This window comes from Maniola jurtina, chromosome 19 (assembly GCF_905333055.1).
Source record: "Maniola jurtina chromosome 19, ilManJurt1.1, whole genome shotgun sequence".
NCBI lineage: Eukaryota > Metazoa > Arthropoda > Insecta > Lepidoptera > Nymphalidae > Maniola > Maniola jurtina.
In genome coordinates, this window is record NC_060047.1 from 1,646,527 (window position 1) to 1,669,406 (window position 22,880).

The following is a 22,880-nucleotide window of genomic DNA, read 5'->3' on the forward strand; positions in this document are numbered from 1 at the left end:
AGTGATTATATTCTATTAGGCAATCGGCGTTGGGATGCCCCGCACACCCGCGCTAATCCCGTGCGGGGTAGCCCGGGTGACGTGCGGGTGTGCGGGGTGTACCCCCGCCTCATACCCCGATTGCCATCTCGACCTGTCTCCTACTATAGGTAGGTAGGTACTATAGGTAGGTCTTCACTCTGTTGGATTCCATCAACTGAGAAGTTAGTTATCGTGTATAAATTTTCAGAAAGAACTTGCCACATTTGCTTACTGTAAACTGTCATATTAAAAGTAAAATTTTATTAAGTTGATGCTTAAAATATCTAAGGTTAAACATGAGTTTAGCCTTAGAGTTAGATTTATGGTATTACTAGCTGATGCCCGCGACTTCGTTCGCGTGGATGTAGTTTTTAAAAATCCCGTGGGAACTCTTTGATTTTCCGGGATAAAACGTAGCCTATGTGCTAATCCAGGGTATAATCTATCTCCATTCTAAATTTCAGCCCAATCCGTCCAGTAGTTTTTGCGTGAAGGAGTAACAAACATACACACACATACACACACACATACAAACTTTCGCCTTTATAATATTAGTGTGATAGTGTGATGACGGTTGTGGGCTGTGGCTCGTCTGAATGAACTCTAACCGTGTTGATTTATTCAGTGGTAGGTATAATATAATGTATTTATATATTGAATAAGAGTAAAAGTTGGGTTTTAGTTTAACGTTATCTTTGGTTTATACCTACTGGTCAAGTACAGCGAAATCTGATGCGAGTGGGTTTAGTACTTATCGTATTTTCCGGCGGAAAAAATAAATAAAATTATAATATGAATAATAATTCCACGAAAATAAAGCTTGAGTTGAAAGTTGAAACAGGAAATAATGCGACCCATTCATATCATCTACTATGTACATTGTAGTTAGGTTTTGAAGTAGGTATCTACTATTTACTAGCTTATGGTAAGCTTCGTTCTCCGGTGGGAATTATTTTGCGGGATTAGTATTTAGGTTAAATACCTATATCTATTGAAATTATGAGGGTTAAGTTATTCGCGAGGAACTTAAATTTTTTTTTTTTTAATTAATTAGGACTTCCTAGCTTACTAGATATGTAATTTCAATTTATTTATTCAGATGTTTTTATGTCAACCTATGTTTAGTGTCCGGCAAACAACTTGAGCATTGACGCGATTGGCTGGCGAATGGCGCGTGCACGCGATTGGTTGATCAGTCGGCGCGGGAGCACGCGATTGGTTGATACGTTGACTTTCGCTTTCTGCACACTCACTGTATACCATTTCTTAGGTTTCGCCAACATTCTCCCACTACCTTGGACACCTACGAAGCGATTTGCTTCCTCGTTTCTAATCCGAACTGCTAGGATATGGAACGCCCTTTCGTCATCAGTTTTCTCTTCCACTTTTAATATGGGTACCTTCAAGTCAAGAGTGATTAGCTTTTGGCCAAGCGCACTCCATTCACTGATCAGGCTGATTTCACGACCTACAATACTAGGACCACAGACTAGGACATAGATATGTACTAGGATTACTATAGGTACCTACGTAGTGATTTGTAGGTAAGTATCTGGGTTTTTTGGTTGATAACCTTATATTATGAACCCAGTTTATATGCTATCAGTTATTCGTAGCGCCTCGTATTGTGCAGTCCTCTCATTGCATTTTATTTTATTATTGGACGTTTGATATTTTAGGCAAAGATGGATTTTTTGTGCAGAAGTTTTATTATTTTAAGTTTCCTAGCAGTGTTATCGACAAATGTTCTAGCTCTGAAGGGTAAGTAAAGGGGGTTTACTCACATAAACTAATTTAGGGAAGATAATATAGCTTATATATAAAAATCAATGTCTGTATGTTTGTGTTCTATAGGCGGCTAAACCGCTGATCAGATTGTTATGAAACTTTGGTGGGGTGTTCTGTGGGAGCCCGAGATAGTTCCTGCATCAAAAAAACATGTTTGTTTACGGCATTGCAACGCATGCCGGGTACAGCTAGTATACCTAATATAACAATAGGTAAAATACAATAGACCTAGGTCCTAGGTAGTAGGTACTAACTGTGAATATTTCACCTAATGTCAAACATTTTATTCATCATTCATCTCAAATCTTTTTTGATTTTTTAACCCCCGACCCAAAAAGAGAGGTGTTATAAGTTTGACGTGTGTATCTGTGTATCTGTCTGTGGCATCGTAGCTCCTAAACTAATGAACCGATTTCAATTTAGTTTTTTTTGTTTGAAAGGTGGCTTGATCGAGAGTATTCTTAGCTATGATGCAGGAAAATCGGTTCAGCCGTTTGAAAGTTATCAGCTCTTTTCTAGTTACTGTGACCTTCACTTGTCGGGGGTGTTATAAATTTTTAATTTACACTTGTTCTATCTTTATCTCCGAGGGTCTAAGCACTAGCATCTTTAGCGCGCACTTTGACTTTACTCTTTGAGTTTAAATTAAAACGAGACAGACTTATGCCAGCGATATAACGCTGTCTCATTTCAGTGTCTTAAGTCTGCGCAAAGTCAAAGTACGCTCTATAGGTGTCACGTTAAGGCTTATATTCGTTCAGCATGCAGCGGCAACGCACGGTGCGTCGTGTTCGAGGACTGCAAGGGACTGTACACGCCGCTGACGCGCGTCGCCTCCCCGCATCTGTTGGACCTGCTGAAACACCTACAGTGCGGGTTCAATGAAGACCGGCAACCGATGGTAAGCCTCTTCTCCTTCAATGGAAGTTTCCATATTTTTAATGAATTCACAATAGAATATATTTAATTCATAAATATGAATCATACAATAAATAAAAAACAAACAATTGCAAGTAAAACAACTAGGAACAACGCAAGAGGGTGTGACTTTGAGTACTTACATATTGTGAAAGTTTACCCTCAGGCTCCGGCTTCAGGCTGTTAGTCACATTGGGAGTCATTTGCCGAAGTAGCCTTTTTGTACTTTTTGTTGGTTGTGCAGTAAAATAACCTCTATCCTTCCATGTTAGACTGCATTGGTAATCACTTGCCACCAGGTGAGATTGCAGTCGAGGGCTAACTTGTACCTACTGAATAATAATAAAAAACCTTTGAAATCGCAGTCAAGGGCTAGCTCATCTATGTATATTATACAATAAAGCACATAAGGGCAAAGCTGATTGTGATCTATAATTTGGCTTCCAGATATGCTGTCCGCCAATTTTATCCTTCTATCCTGAAAGCAGTACCAGCGCCCATGCAGCGTTTGACAGAGAGGCGGCGCTGGCCTTGCTGCCGGGACCGAGCTCCTGCGGCGTAGACCGCGCCGACAGGATCTATGGTGGCTCGCAGACCGAGGTCGACGAGCATCCGTGGATGGCGCTGATCCGATATGACAAATGTAGGTAAATGTAGGTCTGTAGCTCGCGGCTAGTTATTATGTTGCTGAGGCGTTTGACATAGAACCTACTCTGAAGGCAGAACTCCTCATGCAGCGTAGACTGCGCCGACAGGATCTTTAGCAGCATGGTGACTGAGGTCTCCATGAAACCTGAGGCTCGCGTACAGTTGCGCCACCGTTAAGGCATTTAATAGAGACCCTGAGACCAGGAGCGAACTTCTGCCGCCTAAAGAATAGAATAGAATAGATTTTTATTCAAATAAACTTTTACCAGTGCTTTTGAATCGTTAAATAATTTACCACTGGTTCGGAATGCCGAACCAGTGGTAAATTATTTGATATTTAAAGCTCGCTTACAGAGTGGTACGGTGGCCGAGAGCGATGACAATGATTTATGTTTGTGTATGCTTTACTTTTAAGATCTTATAGAAGCCATTGTTACGGAGACTATAAGATACCTACTAGAAGATATTACTTATTGAGCATACGTGTTCTCCGGTGCATGTGAGCAATGCCACAGCCCACAACTCTTTCGGTTTGTTACTGAGAATGCTTGGCCGCATGCGGGAGCGCAAGATCCGCATTCATCTTTGTTAGTTCAGTGGTTTATTCGGCAAAATTGTTGTTTACAGTGGTAGGCAGTGGTTTCTACTGCGGCGGGGTGCTAATATCGTCCCGCTACGTGCTGACCGCGGCGCACTGCATCAAGGGCGCGGAACTGCCCAAGCAGTGGAAAGTGTAAGATACCTATGTTTTATTTACAACTAGCTGATGCCCGCAGCTTCGCCCGCGTGGATTGGTCAGATCCCCTGCAGCATCAGGATTGGGGAGTTGGACTCCAAATTTTTTATGAAACAATGTCGCAAAGTTCCTCTATCGATTAAAAAAGAAATGACGCAAATCGGTTCAGAAATCTCGGAGATTTCGGTATACATAACATAGGTAGAAAAACACAACTCCCTTTCTGAAAGTCGGTTAAAAAAGTAGCCTATGTTACTCCCTGGTCAATTCTCTACTTGTCTGTGAAAATCCCGTCCAAATCGGCTCAGCCGTTCCCAAGATTAGCCTTTTCAAACAGACAGACAGACAAAAATTTAAAAAACGTGTGATTCGGTTATAGTATCGTTCAAATAACCATATGACCTTAATATGCGGTAGTTATTTCGAAAATACAGACAGACACTCCAATTTTATTTATTAGTATAGATGAAATGTGTAACATAGGTTTTACTTACAGGGTATCGTAATTCATATTCACAATTTTTTTTACAGAAGGAACTAAAAGCTTTTCTGTACAGTCTTCAATCTAGATAAACCTCTAGGCATCTGTAAACTCTTAGCATTAAGATGGTAGCCAGGAATTTTTCAACGGAACCTTTAAGAATTCGGTAGATTATTTCTTTAGCCCCATCATGAGTTCTAATTTTTTGTGCGGGAGTGGTGAGGTTTCTGGGCAGTAAAATTTTGCCCTTCAGTTTATAGTACCTCCCCTATTCGGAGGGTCAAGAAATCGATCTTGGGCACGCACTCTAACTTTTCAGAAGCCTATGTGCGTTTTATGCAATTAAATATCACTTGCTTCAATGGTGAAGGAAAGCATTGTGAGGAAGGAAATTATTCTGCATGCCTGAGAGTCTCAAAGGCGTGTGAAGTCTGCCAATCCGCTCTAGGCTAGCGTGGCAGACTCTGGCCTAAACATTTCTCATTCTGAGTGGAGACCCGTACTCAGTGTTGATCATGATGATGATAACGCGGACGAAGTTGCGGGCAACTCCTAGTAGGAAAACAAGAAAACTAATAACTTCATTTTGATTTTGTTCTGCAAGAAGCTGAACCCAACGCAATTTTCAGGACCCACGTCCGTCTGGGCGAATGGAGCACGTCGACCGTTATAGACTGCGTGCAAGACGACTGCAACGAACCACCCCTCGACGTGCCGGTGGAAGAGATCGTGGTACACGAGGACTACGTGCCGAGCGACGGACACCAGCAGAACGATATCGCGCTGCTGAGACTCGCGTACGATGTGCCTTTCAATGGTGTGTGGAGGATAGCTTCAATCTACTAATATTATTACTTTAGAAGACTGAAATACAACGCTCAATAACCTTAACAGAGTTATTCAACAAGTGGACCTAACAATGAACATGAGCAAGATGAAAATGTCCCGTCCCATACAATATTATAATCGCTGAGAGTGTACACTTGAAATTGTAGACGAATATATACCTATATCTGGGACAAAATTCAGCAAGGTAGGTCCAAAGAAACAGGCTAACCACCGAATCCAACCGAAACATAACACGCATTAATGCCCCACTGGTTATTGGTTCTGCGATAGAATTTCTTTATGAGAAGAAATACCTTGCCTGTTGCCACTTCAGATTACTAATTAATCCCTTGCGATATGTTGGTTGTGGGTTTTGGGGTTTTCTTGGATTTAGTTTGTAATGGTATGATCAAAATCAATGATCATCTGACAATCGTTGGTTTCAATTAGAACACGCTAAGAATCCGCCACAATGGATTTTGTCTTTCAGAGTGACACTCTATATTGTCCGCTCCATAGGGTCCTAAGTGACTGTGAATCTAGACTTTAGATCAATAGTGCCATTTTATTGTACGTTTTCAGATTTTGTGAAGCCGATCTGCCTGCCCACTGATCCATCTCTAGCACAGAAAACCTTCCAGGATACTGATATGGAGGTGGCGGGCTGGGGGAAGACGGAAATTAGTAAGTTCACTGATAAGAAACAAAAATTTGGGTTAGTAAAATGAAAAGTAAAAGTCAAAAAAAAAATATTCGCATCCCCCTAAGGCCTAAGGGCTAAGCGTCCTCATCAGATATGGGTTCTCAATAGTTTTTGAAAAATTAACCTGTTACCTACAAATCAACGTCATAGCAAATTAATTATTTCTAACGCTAAGATCTACATAATATAAGGGGTACATTGACTTTGCTTAGACTTAAGGCACATTTAAGGTCTCTGACCTTATGTCTCGACTAGCCGATGCCCGTGACTTCGCCCGCGCGGATTTAGGTTTTTCGAAATCCCGTGGGAACTCTTTGATTTTCCGGGTTAAAAAGAGCCTATGTGCTAATCCAGGATATTATCTATCGCCATTCCAAATTTCAGCCAAATCCGTCCAGTAGTTTTTGAAGGAGTAACAAACATACACACACACACACACACACACACACACACACACACACACACACACACACACACACACACACACACAAACTTTCGCCTTTATAATATTAGTGTGATGTGATTTAGATTTAAGTTAGAGTATCATACTCTTACTTGTAAATGAAAATCACTGAAAGCTGAAGACCGTGCAAAGTCAAACTAAAGTTACGCTCTAAAGATCTAAGATGTTTAACTTGTTGTTGTAAAAAAATAAGCGTTCAAAGCGTCAAACAGACCCTGTTTTTGCAAAATTTGACCTCGATATAATATGATTTCAGGTTTTTCATCAGCTGTGAAACTGAAAGCTCGCTTGCCCGTTGTGAGCAACTACATTTGCTCCCAGATATACAAGGTGTCTGATAGAAACATAAGCGAGAAGCAGATTTGTGCTGGAGGAACTTCTCACAAGGACTCCTGCAGGGGAGACTCAGGGGGCCCGCTGATGGCCCAGGACTCGGCTATGAACTGGATGGTGTTGGGCGTGGTGTCATACGGTCCCTCGCCCTGTGGATCGCCTGGCTGGCCGGGCGTATATACGAGGGTCACAGCCTTTGTCGACTGGATACTGACTCAATTGCGACCATAAGTTTTTTGGTGACGGAACAGTACTTAGAAGATATTTAGGTAATTCTCATTAAATAACTATCTGACTTGGCTTGGCAGCTGGAATTACACAAAAGTCTTTATTAGGGCGGGCAGGGGGGGAGGGGGGAGGCCTGGAGGGTGAAAGGAGCAGAGCAAAAGAGCAAGAGAGCTACGGTGCATGCATTGGCCCTCCCCGCGGAGTCTTCAGTCCAGAAACCGAGTAGACTGCCCAGGTTGCCGAGGGCTTCATGGAGTGAGGTTGTGGATCTTAAATGGCGCTCACATTGTGCTACCATACCCGTGCACGTGCGTCAGTGTTTCATCTACATCCACGCAAGTGTATTGAACTCTTATTAAAGAACTCCGGCTTTGCTCGGGCGGAATTACTCAGTATAATTAATTTAAGTTTATTGTATTATTATCATTAGGTATAATTATCTACATGATTACAATTCTTGATTTTTCTTTTTTTGTTTTAATGTTTTTCTTCCGTCTTTAGTTCAATTTATAATATTCATTTCATCAATATTCAAATTCAAATTCAAATTATTTTTATTCAATTAAACTTTTACAAGTGCTTTTGAATCGTCAAAATAATCTACCACTGGTTCGGAATGCCGTTCCTACCGAGAAGATATATATCATAAATATATCATAAATTCAGTTAGTTACAACAATTGAGATTTGTAGCAATGTGGTGGGTAAGCATTCACAAACTTTCATTTCACAAGGCTCAGAACAGATCTAGTAATAAAGGCGCGGACAGATCCGCGAGTTAGATTAGATTAGAGCTAGATTAGAATTCCGTTGCCGTCCAAAGGACATATATTAAAAAATCATAACCCTTCTTTTCGGCTTTGCCGTAGTCGGGTAAAAAAGAGCAGGAAGCCTTTTAGGTAGTATATTTCTTGGGTCACGTGATCCAGCCAGCTCGATGGGCGTACTACACGCATACACTGAAATTAATATATTATTGAGACTTACGGCCCAAATAATATTAATCAATTTATCTATAAACTGTCTATAAAGTAGCTACCCACTTGTCTAGCAATGTTATTAACTTATTATGTATTATCAAAAAAATATAATAATAATAATAATAATAAAAACCTTTTATTCAGCCAAATTTACAAATACAGACAGGTAGGGTGTCGTAGTCCCTGGAGAACCAAGGAGCCGACCAGTGTCCATGCTCCCTGGTTCCCCAAGACCCAGGCACCCACTTCTTAATACTAATATGGTTTTGGCATAGTAACTTATGGACAGATTTTATTGATAGATTGATTATATTGAGTTCGGCCAAAAAAGCAGGTGAGTAAAAAAAACATCATAAAAATAAAAATTTATTCATAACATCGTCATGGCACATTTACTGAGAGTATTAATGGCTATATTTTGTGACAATATACCTAAATGTAGGTAGGCATAATGTATATTTTAAATTATCAAATGATTTTTTCACTTAAAATTGCTAACAAACAAGATTTTTAGCAAACTAAACTCGAAATATGACTTTCATTTAGTTTTATTATTTAGTTAGGTACATCATATTGTTACGTAAGTGTAGGATTGCCAGAGGCCCCGTATTTTACGGGCTACCCCGTATTTTCATGGCATGGTAATACAGAAACCCGTAGGTAATCTATACTAATAAATAAAATTGGAGTGTCTGTCTGTAATTTCGAAATAACTACCTCATGTTAAGCTCATATGGTTATTTGAACGATACCATAACTGAATCACACGTTTTTTAAATTTTTGTCTGTCTGTCTGTCTGTCTGTCTGTCTGTCTGTCTGTCTGTCTGTTTGAAAAGGCTAATCTTTGGAACGGCTAAACCGATTTTGACGGGACTTTCACAGGCAAGTAGAGGATTGACCAGGGCGTAAAATAGGCTACTTTTTTAACCGACTTTCAAAAAGGGAGTTGTGTTTTTCTACCTATGTACACCGAAATCTCCGAGATTTCTGAACCGATTTGCGTCATTTCTTTTTTAATCGATAGAGGAACTTTGCGACATTGTTTCATAAAAATTTGGAGTCCAACTCCTCAATCCTGATGCTGCAGGGGATCTGACCAATCCACGCGGGCGAAGCTGCGGGCATCAGCTAGTTGCTAAAATAAAATAGGGGATTAATAAAGCTCCCTTATTTTTAAAATTCAGTCGGAGCTGGCTGTTTCGCAAACCGTAACGTTTTGTCCAGTAAAAAGAATATTTTCCTTGTGCAGCAATGCGTGGACCAATACCCGCGTAGCTGAAACCGACACAACACTGATGCTGTGAAGGAGAAATAACGATTATTATTTAAAAGTAATTTTGAGTAGTATATGCAAAGATATTTTTACATTTGTTCCACAAAATGGAGAGCTTTTAAAAGCTGTTTCTTCAAACAACACTCAAGTAAGTATTAAAAAAATATCTATGTAAAACACTTTTACCCGTAAAAAATCTAAAACCCGTATTTTTGATGCTGGTAACCCCTAAATCAAGACGTGGCAGGTGGCAACCCTACGTAAGTGTTTGTGGTGAGATCTGGAGAGCGAAGGGGGGTTATTCCCAATCGAGCGATTCAGACTTAAATCTACATAGTTAATAGTTATCATGAAACACATATCATTGTCAACTTTAAAGGCTTTTCTATATTTTAATTCGTTTCACATAAAATACCTATGATCAAAGTAGGAGGGGCTGCGAATGGGTATAATGTGGTTATAGGTACCTACTGCTTACATAGACTCACAAAACAAAAGATCTAAAGTCTAAACGAATCAATGCGCAGCGGTGTAGATGCTCCCACCGTCACTGCCACTCACTTCATACCATCAAATAAGTAGATCGATAGATCGCCCACTGCGCAGGTATAAAGGTATTTTTACGTGAAATGAACTGTGGACGCGTAAAACTTAAGAGAAGTCTAACGAGCGCTCTCCATACAAACCGGTTATTTTTATTTGATTTTGAATATAGTCAAAGTCAATAAAATTTTGTAGGTAAAAATAGCTTGTAAGTATCTGTCTCTGGGATACAAGGCGAAGATGGATGTGTGCTATTTTTTATCCTTGAAAATTAAAATGGTTCTAGGTACTGACGGGATTTTTAAAAACCTAAATCCACACGTATGAAGTCATAGTCGTCTGCCTGTTAAAATAACAATCATACTACGTTTGTATGGGGTGCGCTCGAAGCAATAAAAAAATCCTAATTATTAAGGTCTCAGCTTAGAAAGTATCCAGTCGATATAGGCAGTGACTCTCGTATAGACTCCGGGCCATCCAGGGGTTCCGCAAGGCGAAGGGCCGTAGGACACCACGCCTATAGCCATCCAGTTCATCGCAGCCACCTGCCCCATCAGCGGGCCCCCTGAGTCTCCCCTGCAGGAGTCCTGGCCTGACAGTCCTCCTGCACAGAGCTGGTTGTCAGTTATAGTCCGTCCTGCCCTGCTGTAAATCTCTTGGCAGTCCGATTTCCTGACCACCGGTACTCGGACTTTCAGTTTGACGTCTGAGGTTGATCCTGGAATCAGAAAAGTAGGTTAGGCTTAGGAGTATATTTTCATCTTCATCGTCATCGCGCTATCACTGTGTATATATAGTCCGCGCAAAACAAGTAGCCCAATCTGAACACGATTATTTGTTCATGAACACATTTTTTTTAGCAGTATGATACTACATACTAGAAGCGATGCAATACCATTATTTATTAACCCCCGACCCAAAAAGAGGGGTGTTATAAGTTTGACGTGTGTATCTGTGTATCTGTATGTCTGTGTATCTGTGTATCTGTCTGTGGCATCGTAGCGCCTAAACGAATGAACCGATTTTAATTTAGTTTTTTTTGTTTGAAAGGTGGCTTGATCGAGAGTGTTCTTAGCTATAATCTAAAAAAATTGGTTCAGCCGTTTAAGAGTTATCAGCTCTTTTCTAGTTTTCTTGTAGAAAAGAAGGTTAGATAACCGTTAGGTTCATAATAATATTATGTCAATAGACAAATGTCAAGCTGTCAAGATGGACGTTGCCTAAATACATAATTATTTATTTGAAAATGATGTTTTGGAAAACTCAAATACTTTGGATCGTCGGGGGTGTTATAAATTTTTTATTTACACTTGTTAGATTTTAGATGGCCCGAAAAAGCACAGAATAGAGGATTTTGGGGGAATTTCGAGAAAGAAGGTCAGTCGGAGCCCAGTCGGAGCATAGAACCAGGCTTATTTAAATTAGACTAGATGATGCCCGCGACTTTGTCCGCGTGAATTTAGGTCTTTCAAAATCCTGTGGGAACTCTTTTATTTTCCGGGATAAAAAGTAGCCTATGTGCTAATCTTGGATATTATCTATCTCCATTCCAAATTTTAGCCAAATCCGTCCAGTTTTTGCATGAAAGAGTAACAAACATACACACACACACACACACACACTCACACATACACACAAACTTTCGCTTAGTAGTGTAAAGTGTGATAGTGTGAAGTGTGATTAGACAATCAACTTACTTGTTTCCGTCTTCCCCCAGCCGGCCACCTCCATATCAGCACCCTCGAAAGTTTCGCGCGCCAGAGACGGATCAGTGGGGAGGCAGATCGGCTTCACGAAGTCTGAAAACAGACAATAAAATTACAATATACGGCCTAGAAGGCACATCACTACCCATATTACCACTACCACTTATGGGTTTGAGGCTTGACGATATTTGGCAGTTACCCTCCATTCTGCTTTTTGACGGCATTTTCTAGCAAATCGTTGACCGATTCTTACTGTGTGAAATGTTTTATGATGGGCAAGAGATTTGTAGACAGTCCCCTGGGTACGTGAAACTTATGATAAACAAATCCAGGTGAACTAACGCCGTAGAGATTGAAGGACTATGAGATATAGAAAGCTGAGAGAACTTTTTTTTTTTTTAATTATATAGACCAGCGCTTGGCTGCAATCAGACCTGCTAGCAAGTGATGATGCAGCCTAAGATGTAGCGCGCTTGCCTAGAAGTTGCCTTGTCGAACAGATGAACGGTTTTACGCCATGAAGATACTCGTATAAGAAGCCTTATAATAATTTCAGCGGTCCCATGTTAGTACAGTTTTCAATAACACTAATCAAATATTCTATCTCTATGATAACACTAATTATCATCATCGTCATTATTATTATCAACTAATAGACGTTCACTGCTAGACTTAGGTATTTTGTAGGGACTTCCACACGCAATGATTTTGGCCTGCCTGAATCCAAGTTAATAGATTAGGTACATTCACAGAAATCCAAATATACATCTTATTAACATACCATTAAAAGGCACATTATATGCCAGTCTCAGCAGCGCGATATCATTCTGCTGGTGGCCGTCAGTTGGATCATAGCCCTCGTGTGCAATGACCTCCTCCACCGGCACATCGAGCGGCTTAGGGCTGCAGTCGCCCTTACTGGCGCAGTCTATCGTGGTTGAAGTATTCCACTCGCCGAGTCGGACTTGCGACCTGAAAAATAAGAGATTTTAAGGGCTTGAAAAACAAACAGACACCAAGTGCAACAGAAACTCCATATCAGCCTCTTTTTTTTTTGAGATTTTTTTTACACCATAGTTTTTGATGTCAGAGAAGTCAGAAAACTTCAAGTAGCATTCGCTTAGTTCGCTCTCTCATTGGGAACCAAATTACGCGCTATGACACTGGCTTATCACCTCATTCGTGACGACTAGCAGTCTCAAACGCGGTTACCAGAACTTGTAAGAAGAGGTATACCTATCACACTAATATTATAAAGGCGAAAGTTTGTATGTGTGTGTGTGTGTGTGTGTGTGTGTGTGTGTGTGTGTGTGTGTGTGTGTGTGTGTGTGTGTGTGTGTGTGTTCGTTACTCCTTCACGCAAAAACTACTGGACGGATTTGGCTGAAATTTGGAATGGAGATAGATAATATCCAGGATTAGCACATAGGCTACTTTTTATCCCGGAAAATCAAAGAGTTCCCACGGGATTTCAAAAAACCTAAATCCACGCGGACGAAGTCGTGGGCATCATCTAGTCTACTATAAACGAATCCACACTGCGATGCACCCACAAAATTGGGTTGGTGTATTATAAGCCCATAGGTTTCATGCTAAATGTAGTCGAGAGCCTTCATTGTGCTGTGTCGCATATCAGACAGTTTTTGATGATAATATTGCTGTGCAACAGATATCGCTCGCAAGCGAATTTTAGGCTTTGTCAACTGTCAGTGTGCCTAGTGGGAGATTTTTAACCTATTTGATCGCGTAAAAGTTAACTGCGTTTTGTATGGAATTGAAACGGCGCCATCTAGTGACAAGAAGATGGCGCAGTTTCAATAGGTTAAAAATCTCCCACTAGGCACACAGGTGTGATGACGCTTAAGCGCAAGGTTATAATGAACTTACACTGTCCAAGACTCTGGCAGATCAGATCCTTTGACGCAGTGCGCCGCAGTCAGCACGTATCGAGACGATATTAGCACCCCGCCGCAGTAGAATCCGCTGCCTTTTGCTGTAAACCAATAAACCATTAAATAAGTACTTACCTACACTATGGTACTTACTAATGTAAATAACTAGTACGTCCACATGTTCCTTCATTATTTGTACGCCTCGGAACGATATAAAGGGATGGTCAGGGCGCTACCCAAAGGGTCCCACCCAGTGCCCGCTTGTAGTTACACTTACAGGCCGTGTTGCAACCACTGAAGAAGGCCAACGCCCTGAACAGTTATGCCGGGACTCAAAGGGGTCCGCGTAGACGATTCGACGAGTTACCTTAAGATTAGAAAGGTGGCTTTAGATAGAGAAGCTTTTCGTATTACGACCGCCCAGCTTCACTAAGGCACGCGATGACGTTAACTCTGCGGGAACCGCCGATATGTCGACGAACCGATCGGGAGTCTACATGCCACTTCATTTCACTATAAAATAATATAGTTAGTATAATAACTGCGCAAGTACAAGATTAAAGCTCTTTGGCCACAAGTACAATTAGCGGGCACTCGGGTGCAGTTCCAGATGCGGGGTCGAACAAACCTGGTAACTTTGGCTAATTTCCGAACCAATATGATGCCTCGTAGCTAAAGCTAAAGTTATATACCTAACTGTCATATCCCATCAAGCCCATATAGACTGCAACGCCGCATGCCAGAAGCAGAGATAGAAGCAGTAAAAATAGCGATACATTATGATGTGCATAAATAGGTAATACAACAACAGGAAAAATTGTATCATCTGTTGCTAGGACCAGTTTATGTGCAATTTAAATAATAAGGAAGTAACTATACATTCTCGTAAGATTAGGCATGCCATTTGCTATTTAGGTTCATAAATTGTTATTTATATTGCAGCAACGATACACCGGCATGGGACATTAGTGCATAGAGAAAGATCAAGAATTGCTCAGCCAAATAAAGTGGCAGATAGGGTAAACTGTTTTTACTAGGGATGAAGAAAGCTACTGTGATAAGAATGCAGTTCCCGCTTACATGTCTTGTTATCAACACCACGGACACCATTACTGGGGTGTCATTATTATTTTATTTATTTATTCCAATAAATATTATTCCAAGTAAGCCCTTGACTGCGATCTCACCTGGTGGTAAGTGATGATACAGTCTAAGATGGAAGCGAGCTAACTTGGGAGGGATATGCCCGTTTAAATCCTTGGCTATGAGGAACTCCGCTACCTTCCTTTCACCCTAATACCCTATAGGTTACCACCCTATATAGGGTAATAGGGAAACAACCTATAGGTTTTGATTCCCTTGACAGGTCTTGACAGACAAACAGACAACGAAGTGATTCTATATTCACCCCCCCCCCCCCCCCCCCTCCCACCTTGGGACCTTGGGACCCCAATGTCTATCGGTTCCGGTACATCTGGATTCTGGTGATACGGAAACCTAAAAATCACAAAAAGTGTGTACCTACGCTTTTTATATCTGACCAAAGCCATCCAGGGATGCTCGTCGATCTCGGTGATGATGCCGCCGTAGATCCTGTCGTCGTTCATGACGCCGCACGTGTTGCGGTCCGGCAGCAGCGCCAGCGCCGCGCGTCTGTTGAACCCCATGCGGTTCGTCGGCTGGGGGTTGAGGAACTCTGGTGGACAACATATCTGGAATTAAAGATACACTTATTACAGGATTGTCCAAAAAAGGGGTGAAATATTTTTGGGTCCACAAGCTAGCCAAGAGACTAAGAAGATGACTTGGTATAACTAACACACAATAATGCTGAGGAGATCCAAATGGAAAAACATCAAGTGAGAAAAAGTCCGTGGTCCGTGAGAAAGAATCTGCGGCAAGGATTTATGACCTATAACAGTGAGGAAGGCCATTTTTTCAAAATTCAGGCACAGGTTAGCCCTTGACTGCAATCTCACCTGGTGGTAAGTGATGTTTCAGTCTGAGAAAAAGCGGGCTAACCTGGCAGGAATATGGCAGTTTTTATCAAACACACTTTGGTTTCTACACGGCATAGTTCCCATCGGAATGCTAAATCACTTGTCGGCTTTGCCGGTAGGGTAGTAACTGGTAACTAGCCACGACTAAATCCTCCCATTAGACTAGACCAAAAATTTAGAAATTGTACAATTCTACAGTCCTGCTGGGAATCGAACCCGGGACCTCCCGCTAATAAGACCACAACGCTTATCACTGCGCCAGGAAGGTCTTCAAAAGGGAGAAAGGCCGTGCAGAGATAGAGAGACTTAGTGAGGTAGATTATGTAGTCTAGGCGTCTAATCAGCGTCATTGATGTTGGAAGCGCCACCTCTATTTATTCTGAGATCAGTGTATATCAGTTCATTGCACGCTGGTTAAACCAAGTTGGTAACATGGACCTACCAGCTTTAGTAGATGAGGATTCACCAAGATTGATGAACGACTTTGAAGGTCCGAACTTGGTTTTCCCCTTTTTCCGTGCCAGCTCAGAGAACAAGTAAAGGCGTCGGCTATGAGATTACGTCACCTACCATGGGCAGTTGCTGCGAGTCAAAGCCGCAGTGCAACCTCCTCAGCAGGCTTATTAAGGTGGGGCTGGCGGGGTTCTGCTGCAACTGGTCGTACAGTCCGGTGCACTGTTCCAGGGAGGTGCATCGCGCGTTGTTGCATCCATCTGAAATGAGACATGAACTGGTGAAAACCTAAAGAATAGAAGGCTAGCTGATATGCTAAACAGTGCTATGTATCTCTTCGGGTATTTTTTCCAACATTTTGCATCATACATAAAAATAAATAAAAATCTGTTTTAGAATGTACAAGTAAAGCCCTTTCATATGATTACCTCATTCGGTATAGTTATCTTACTTTGAAAATTGAAACACATTTAAAAAAATTTTTTAATGATGTAACCACAAATTCGCGGTTTTCAGAATTATTCCTTTATCTGTGCTATAAGACCTACGTACCTGCCTTTCATGATTCTAGGATAACGGGAAGTACCCCATAGGTTTCTTGACAGACAGACAGACAGACAACAAAGTGATCCTGTAAGGGTTCCGTTTTTCCTTTTGAGGTACGGAACCCTAACAAGTCGATACATCCGTTGTAGCGTGATTGAAGAACTACCTAACAAACCAACAAACCAATACAAATAATATAAGAAGTGATTTAAAGTAGGATTCTATTGTCAGAGCCCAAACTACTGTCAGAGAGGTTATCTGGAGGAAGACGGAACAATTTGATTGGCAATCAATTATTGTATGCGAAACATGGACGAATAAAAAAACGGTCGGACGGATTGTCGTAGGACGTCACCACAAAGCACTCAAGCCAGCTCACCACCGTCAGACACATATTCATACTAATAACAAGTGTAAATTAAAAATTTATAACACCCCCGACAAGTGAAGGTTACAGTAACTAGAAAAGAGCTGATAACTTTCAAACGGCTGAACCGATTTTCTTGGATTATAGCTAAGAACACTCTCGATCAAGCGACCTTTCAAACAAAAAAAGGTAAATTAAAATCGGTTCATTAGATTAGGAGCTACGATACCCCAGACAGATACACAGATACACAGACACACAGATACACACGTCAAACTTATAACACCCCTCTTTTTGGGTCGTATTGACTGCAGTTATTACTTTTGTTTGTTTTACTGACACATACATGCACCGCCGCCATTGCAGTGCTAACAATCCATTTTTAGCAATAAGTAGTGCCCCTTTTTTTATAAGTCCATGATGCGAAATTAAATAATGTGTTCACGACAGGTCGACATGGCAATCGGGGCAGGGACGCCCCACACACCCTCACCCGGACGTCACCCTCACCACCCTGCACCAGATCAGCGCGAGGGCTGTGCGGGCGCGCGGAGCGTCCCCCCGCCTCAAACTCTGATTGCCATCTCAACTTGTCGCGAACTATATATAGGTGGCTATTTGTATCGTCAATTGCAACTGCTCCCCACATAATATAAGACAATTTAATTGGCTATTCGAGTAAATTACCATTCAAATTGTACCATGTGGACTAGGTTAATATCTTGGGTCATCTCAGAAGCTAGGTAGGTAAATCGACTGGTTTCACATTCATCTAACTGTAGTGTTATTATATTTTTACAGTAACTGTGACGTTTTGATGGAGGCGGTCGATAATAACATACTTATTTGCTGATTAGTGATGTGGGGTCAATGGTCTGCGGAAATGATTCTCGAAGTTTAGGTCGATCAGACGGCTAAAGTTATTTTACGGCTACTACATATATTAAAGTTTGACAGCTAAAAAAAAAGATTTCGACGAATCGAGAACCTCCTCCTTTTTTGGAAGTCGGTTAAAAATAAAGGAGGTTGCACAAGTCAGTATTTACTATTTATACTTCCATGATTAAAAAGAGCATTTCTGCTGGTTCTTCTCGGTAGGAAAGGCATTCCGAACCAGTGGTTGATGCTTTTGACGATTCAAAAGTACGTGTAAAAGTTTCATTGAATAACAAGTGTAAATTAAAAATTTATAACACCCCCGACGATCCAAAGTATTTGAGTTTTCCAAAACATCATTTTCAAATAAATAATTATGTATTTAGGCAACGTCCATCTTGACAGCTTGACATTTGTCAATTGACATAATATTATGAACCTAACGGTTATCTAACCTTCTTTTCTACAAGAAAACTAGAAAAGAGCTGATAACTCTTAAACGGCTGAACCAATTTTTTTAGATTATAGCTAAGAACACTCTCGATCAAGCCACCTTTCAAACAAAAAAAACTAAATTAAAATCGGTTCATTCGTTTAGGCGCTACGATGCCACAGACAGATACACAGATACACAGATACACAGATACACAGATACACAGACACACAGATACACAGATACACACGTCAAACTTATAACACCCCTCTTTTTGGGTCGGGGGTTAAAAAATATCATTATTATTATTTACCGAAGGTAAAAAATGTTTGCCCAAAACAAACCCTGAGGTCTACAGCTGCAGTCTACACCCATTTTGTTTTTAATGAAGGTCAAAGTTTAACGGTAACCGTAAAGATATTTTTGTGTTTAAAATTTAGATGTGAAGGAATAGTAATAGTAAGCAGGTACTGACTTATTTTTAACTTACACGGCATAATAATAATCACACTATATAATATTATAAAGGAGAAAGTTTGTATGTGTGTGTGTGTGTGTGTATGTTTGTTACTCCTTCACGCAAAAACTACCGGAGGGATTGGGCTGAAATTTAGAATGGAGATAGATTATACCCTGGATTAGCACATAGGCTACTTTTCATCCCGGAAAATCAAAGAGTTCCCACGGGAATTTTAAAAACCCTACATCCACGCGAACGAAGTCGCGGGCATCAGCTAGTAATAAATAAATCACTACTTCCGTTCTGGTTGTAATTCCAATATGTATGCTATACTTATTGACAAAATAGGCCACGAGCCAGTGGAGAAATTTGTGAAAGTAGGTATTTAATAGTATACCGGTAAGTACTTACCTACTTACGGCTAATTCCTTTTATCCGCCCTAAAATAACTACCCTAGAATGCCTACCTTCTTGGAAAAGTGCCTCCATCTATTCACCTGATTACCAGAATTTGTGTAGCTCTTATTTTGTAGTCCGGGTTGGATAGATGAATTTATGTTTCCGAATATACAGCCTAGGCCCTAGACCTAGTAAACGGCGCGGCGGTTGTTTTAAGCCGTACCTACTTATGCAGTGTGTTCAACTTACCAAATTCAACGGTTTTTTTCCTGGCAAAACAATGAATTCCCACGGGATGTTTCAGAACCTGAATTCCCGTGAAAAAATCGTTGGCAGATACAATAAAAGCTATGTCTGGTAGTTCTTTACACAGGCCATCCATTTTGATAAAATTTGGCAAGGAGATAACTTGCATCTTAGGGACATACATAGGATATATTTTATCCCGAAAAATAAAAGCGTTTCTGTGGCATTGAAAATAAATTAAATTCATATAAGTAGCTGGAGTTGCGTTGCTATTGTTTACCGAAACAATTCCGTAAATTTATGCTAAGTATCTGTTACAATACATGAAAATGACTACCCTAGGATGCCTACCTGCTTGTAAAAGTGCCTCCACAACATCAAGCTGAGTTCGGGCCCTTTCGTTGGCACGACACATAATACATACATAATATACTGTTTAAGTTAAGTTAGTTTTTAAGTTTTATATTTTAAATTTTATATTTTAGGGTTTATATTTTTTATTTTTATTTTTTATTTTTAGTTTTGTATAAGCGTCTTTATTTGTAATACTATGTTTATGTGTCGGTTTCAACGAATAAATTTTATTCTATTCTATTCTATTCTATTCTAAAATTGTACAATTCTTAAATAGCGCTTGGTCATTTTCCTGTTATATCGAGAGTCTAGACGTAATGGCAGGTAGGTATTTGTGATTGATCCGACGATGCTACATCCACTTAACTACTTAATTCGTAACTCAATTAAAAAAACGACATTTTAACCTATCAAATGGTTATAAAATCATTAAAGTATTAGCTATTATGATATCCACTACTGATTTAAATAGATTCAGTTATTATTATTTGGGGAAGTAGGTAGGTATGCTTTGTAGATTTTTATTTGGTAGGTAAACCACCATTACAGTGGTCTTACCTAGGTCAAGTTTACAGATAGGTAGGTACCTAGCAATGGGCTTTGGTTATTTTTACTTAAATAGTTGTATCATGTACCTACCTAGTTATGTTTGCTTTGTGTCTGCAAGAAAACCTTAGAATTTGTTTACCTTTCATGCAGCAAAAGAAAAATAAACAAGTCTATACTTACACATATAGATCTATCAAAATGAATAAGTACCTACTCAGTAGGGATGTTATAGTAAAGTATTAAGTATCATACAGTGTGCGCAGTTTTAACATAGATAATATAGATAATAATTTTCAATGATTTCGTTTTCCTGTTTGGTAATACTATTAACACATTATCTAATTTAACTGTTTATGTCTCACATACCAGCATAAACAGATAGCACAGTAGCGAGGAAACACAGAATTATGATTTTTTTGCACCACATATCAATTGTTTTGCATATAACTTCACATGAACCTTGATTTATTATTTGAAAAACTTCGAACTGTCAATAATTGTCTTGATTCTTATAACCGATAATTTGAGTAGCCTTGGAGACGTTTAAAGGTTATCAATAGTTCAACACACACAAAACAAACAGTGTCTGAAATATACTCAATCTGTTGAAACGTGTTTGAACGCGGAAAAGGCAAGCTCATCTGAGTATCTGATGGGATTTCCTTGTATAAATATAATACTTTCCACGCGTCGCTGCCCGTTTAGTGTAAGAGCAAGTGCCAAAATTATTCCTATAAGTTTCAACTAGAGAATTCAGATACGGAACCACTTATTTAAAAACTTTCTTTTTTTTGGTTCCTCAAAATGATAAAAATATATCTTTGTGGTGCATCTAAGTTCGTGTGTCTGTCTGTAACGCCTGTTATATCAGTAACTACCCACTAATGTTATTGACTTGAAACTTGTAATAGTTTTAATAATGCTTGAAGTTATATTCGCTACTAGGCTTTTTCAAATTTTTATTTTTATTAAAAACTCCTAAGAACATACCAAAATAATTATTAAAATTTTTAAGAGGGTTGTTTATTTAAATATCAATTGTGCTGCGTTGATGACGACAATAATAAGAGTTTAAAGAAAGGCTGAAACTATCAGAAGGTGACTTTAGTCATTAGTCATTATCATTAGACAATATTTTTACCCTGCAGTACTTGGAAAAACACTTTTAATGTGAAATATATTTAGTTCAATACCCAACTTTGCAACCTTGATCATGTTCAAAGCAACTAAACCCCGTCAACACTTTTAGACAGGTGTAAAAGGTGAGATGATTGATATTTTGAAATGTTAGACTCAAAATAGCGTTGGTGAAGTATTTTTACGTTGCACACGTAAACAATGATATACCAACTTGCTAGCGCTAAAATACCACGAGCTCTTAGAGTATTCACTTCTGTGACTCCCACTTCAACCCATAGTCTATAATGAACAAGTTTTCAACAACTTGTCTGTATTTGGCTAAAACATCGCCATGCCATTTTTTTATTTTATTGATAACAGGTTTGCGGTTGATTGCTATCTCACCTGATGATAGGTGACGATGCATTCAGCGTGTTAGTACTAAAGAGGCCTCAAGGAGAGTGTTCAAGGGAAGCTGGAAGTGTTTCCGACGATCTCCTTAACGTAGTGATCAGCGCTGTGGTCTTATAAGCGGATATCCCGTCTCCAGAATACCATGTATCTCTGTACCAAATTTCGTCAAAATCTGTTAAGCGGATGAGGAGTAAAAGACAGACAGACAAACAGACAGATGCACCTTTGCATTTATAATATTAGTAGATATTGACTATAATATTTATAATCCGTAACAACTGACCTCTATAATACTAATTCTCTTGTATTAGTAGAGGTCACTGATAATAACTGATACGATTGTAACTAGCCGGACGTGATCGCATATTCCGTTTATACACCCTAAAACATCCACCCCAGGGTGTATACTCGGAAATGAGTATCCGTCTATGCACCCCGGGTAGGGTGGATTAACGGAATTTGTATATTTATTTGTTCATAATGTACACTGTCCTTACAGGGAGTCCTGAATGCGATAATGTACTCTAAAGTATTTACAAAAAAATTATGATAAATCTCAAATTATTTATTAAAATACTACATAACAGCTATCTTAATATTGTTTTGTGTCCATCTTTCCACTTAGAACAGGGTGAATTAACAGAATTCGTTCTTTACTTTGTGTCTGTCTATCCATCACAGACATGCGGATTAATGGAATTTGCATATTATTTTTAGTCTGGGGTAGATAGACGGAACCGTTTAAAGTATGCATATTATGTCTATATTAGGGTGGATAAACGAAATAAGCCGACGCGATGCCTTGCTCCGTTTGAACCAAAATATAAACTGATTCCCCAAAATCAACCTTTCCTGGAATCGAACCATGGTTTTTTTGTTTAAAACTACTAGTCACCGATTAAAATAAAAGATTCTTTATCAAAAACGAATTAAAACGACATAGTCTGGTCAAACAAGTCTTGTTAAATTACCATAGTTTATGTAATAGAAATAGTTTTAATTTTTTTTTTTTTCTTTTGTTTACACTTACTTTAGCATGGACTTTAGCTTGTTTTCAGAAGTTACCTATACAGATTTTTGTCAAAGTACATAAATAAAATAAAGCCGAGTTTAGATTGTTATC

General features: G+C 39.6%; 2 protein-coding genes across 4 annotated transcripts; one reads left to right on the plus strand and one right to left on the minus strand.

Annotated features, from left to right (window-relative positions):
• Positions 1–916: 916 nt before the first annotated feature.
• Positions 917–20,894, minus strand: LOC123875269 (CLIP domain-containing serine protease 2-like). 3 transcript variants are annotated; one of them, XR_006798120.1, is made up of 8 exons: positions 20,591–20,894; positions 16,112–16,254; positions 15,067–15,253; positions 13,537–13,642; positions 12,431–12,621; positions 11,641–11,742; positions 9,661–10,661; positions 917–926 (listed from the first exon to the last, which is right to left on the minus strand). XR_006798120.1 is itself a non-coding variant. In XM_045921012.1 (7 exons), the coding sequence occupies exons 1-7, from the start codon at positions 20,649–20,651 to the stop codon at positions 10,354–10,356; spliced, it is 1,098 nt and encodes a 365-aa protein (XP_045776968.1). In that variant the 5' UTR covers positions 20,652–20,894; the 3' UTR covers positions 9,589–10,353. The 3 variants fall into 3 exon arrangements, 1 of the variants encoding a protein (XP_045776968.1); XR_006798119.1 differs by lacking the exon at positions 917–926 and adding an exon at positions 1,563–1,573; XM_045921012.1 differs by lacking the exon at positions 917–926 and having other exon boundaries at positions 9,589–10,661.
• On the plus strand, positions 1,621–7,613 carry LOC123875268 (CLIP domain-containing serine protease 2-like). The gene is made up of 7 exons (XM_045921011.1): positions 1,621–1,782; positions 2,571–2,710; positions 3,175–3,370; positions 4,003–4,108; positions 5,222–5,409; positions 6,003–6,104; positions 6,843–7,613. Exons 1-7 carry the CDS (start codon positions 1,707–1,709, stop codon positions 7,148–7,150), a joined length of 1,116 nt encoding a protein of 371 aa, XP_045776967.1. The 5' UTR covers positions 1,621–1,706; the 3' UTR covers positions 7,151–7,613.
• Positions 20,895–22,880: the final 1,986 nt, after the last annotated feature.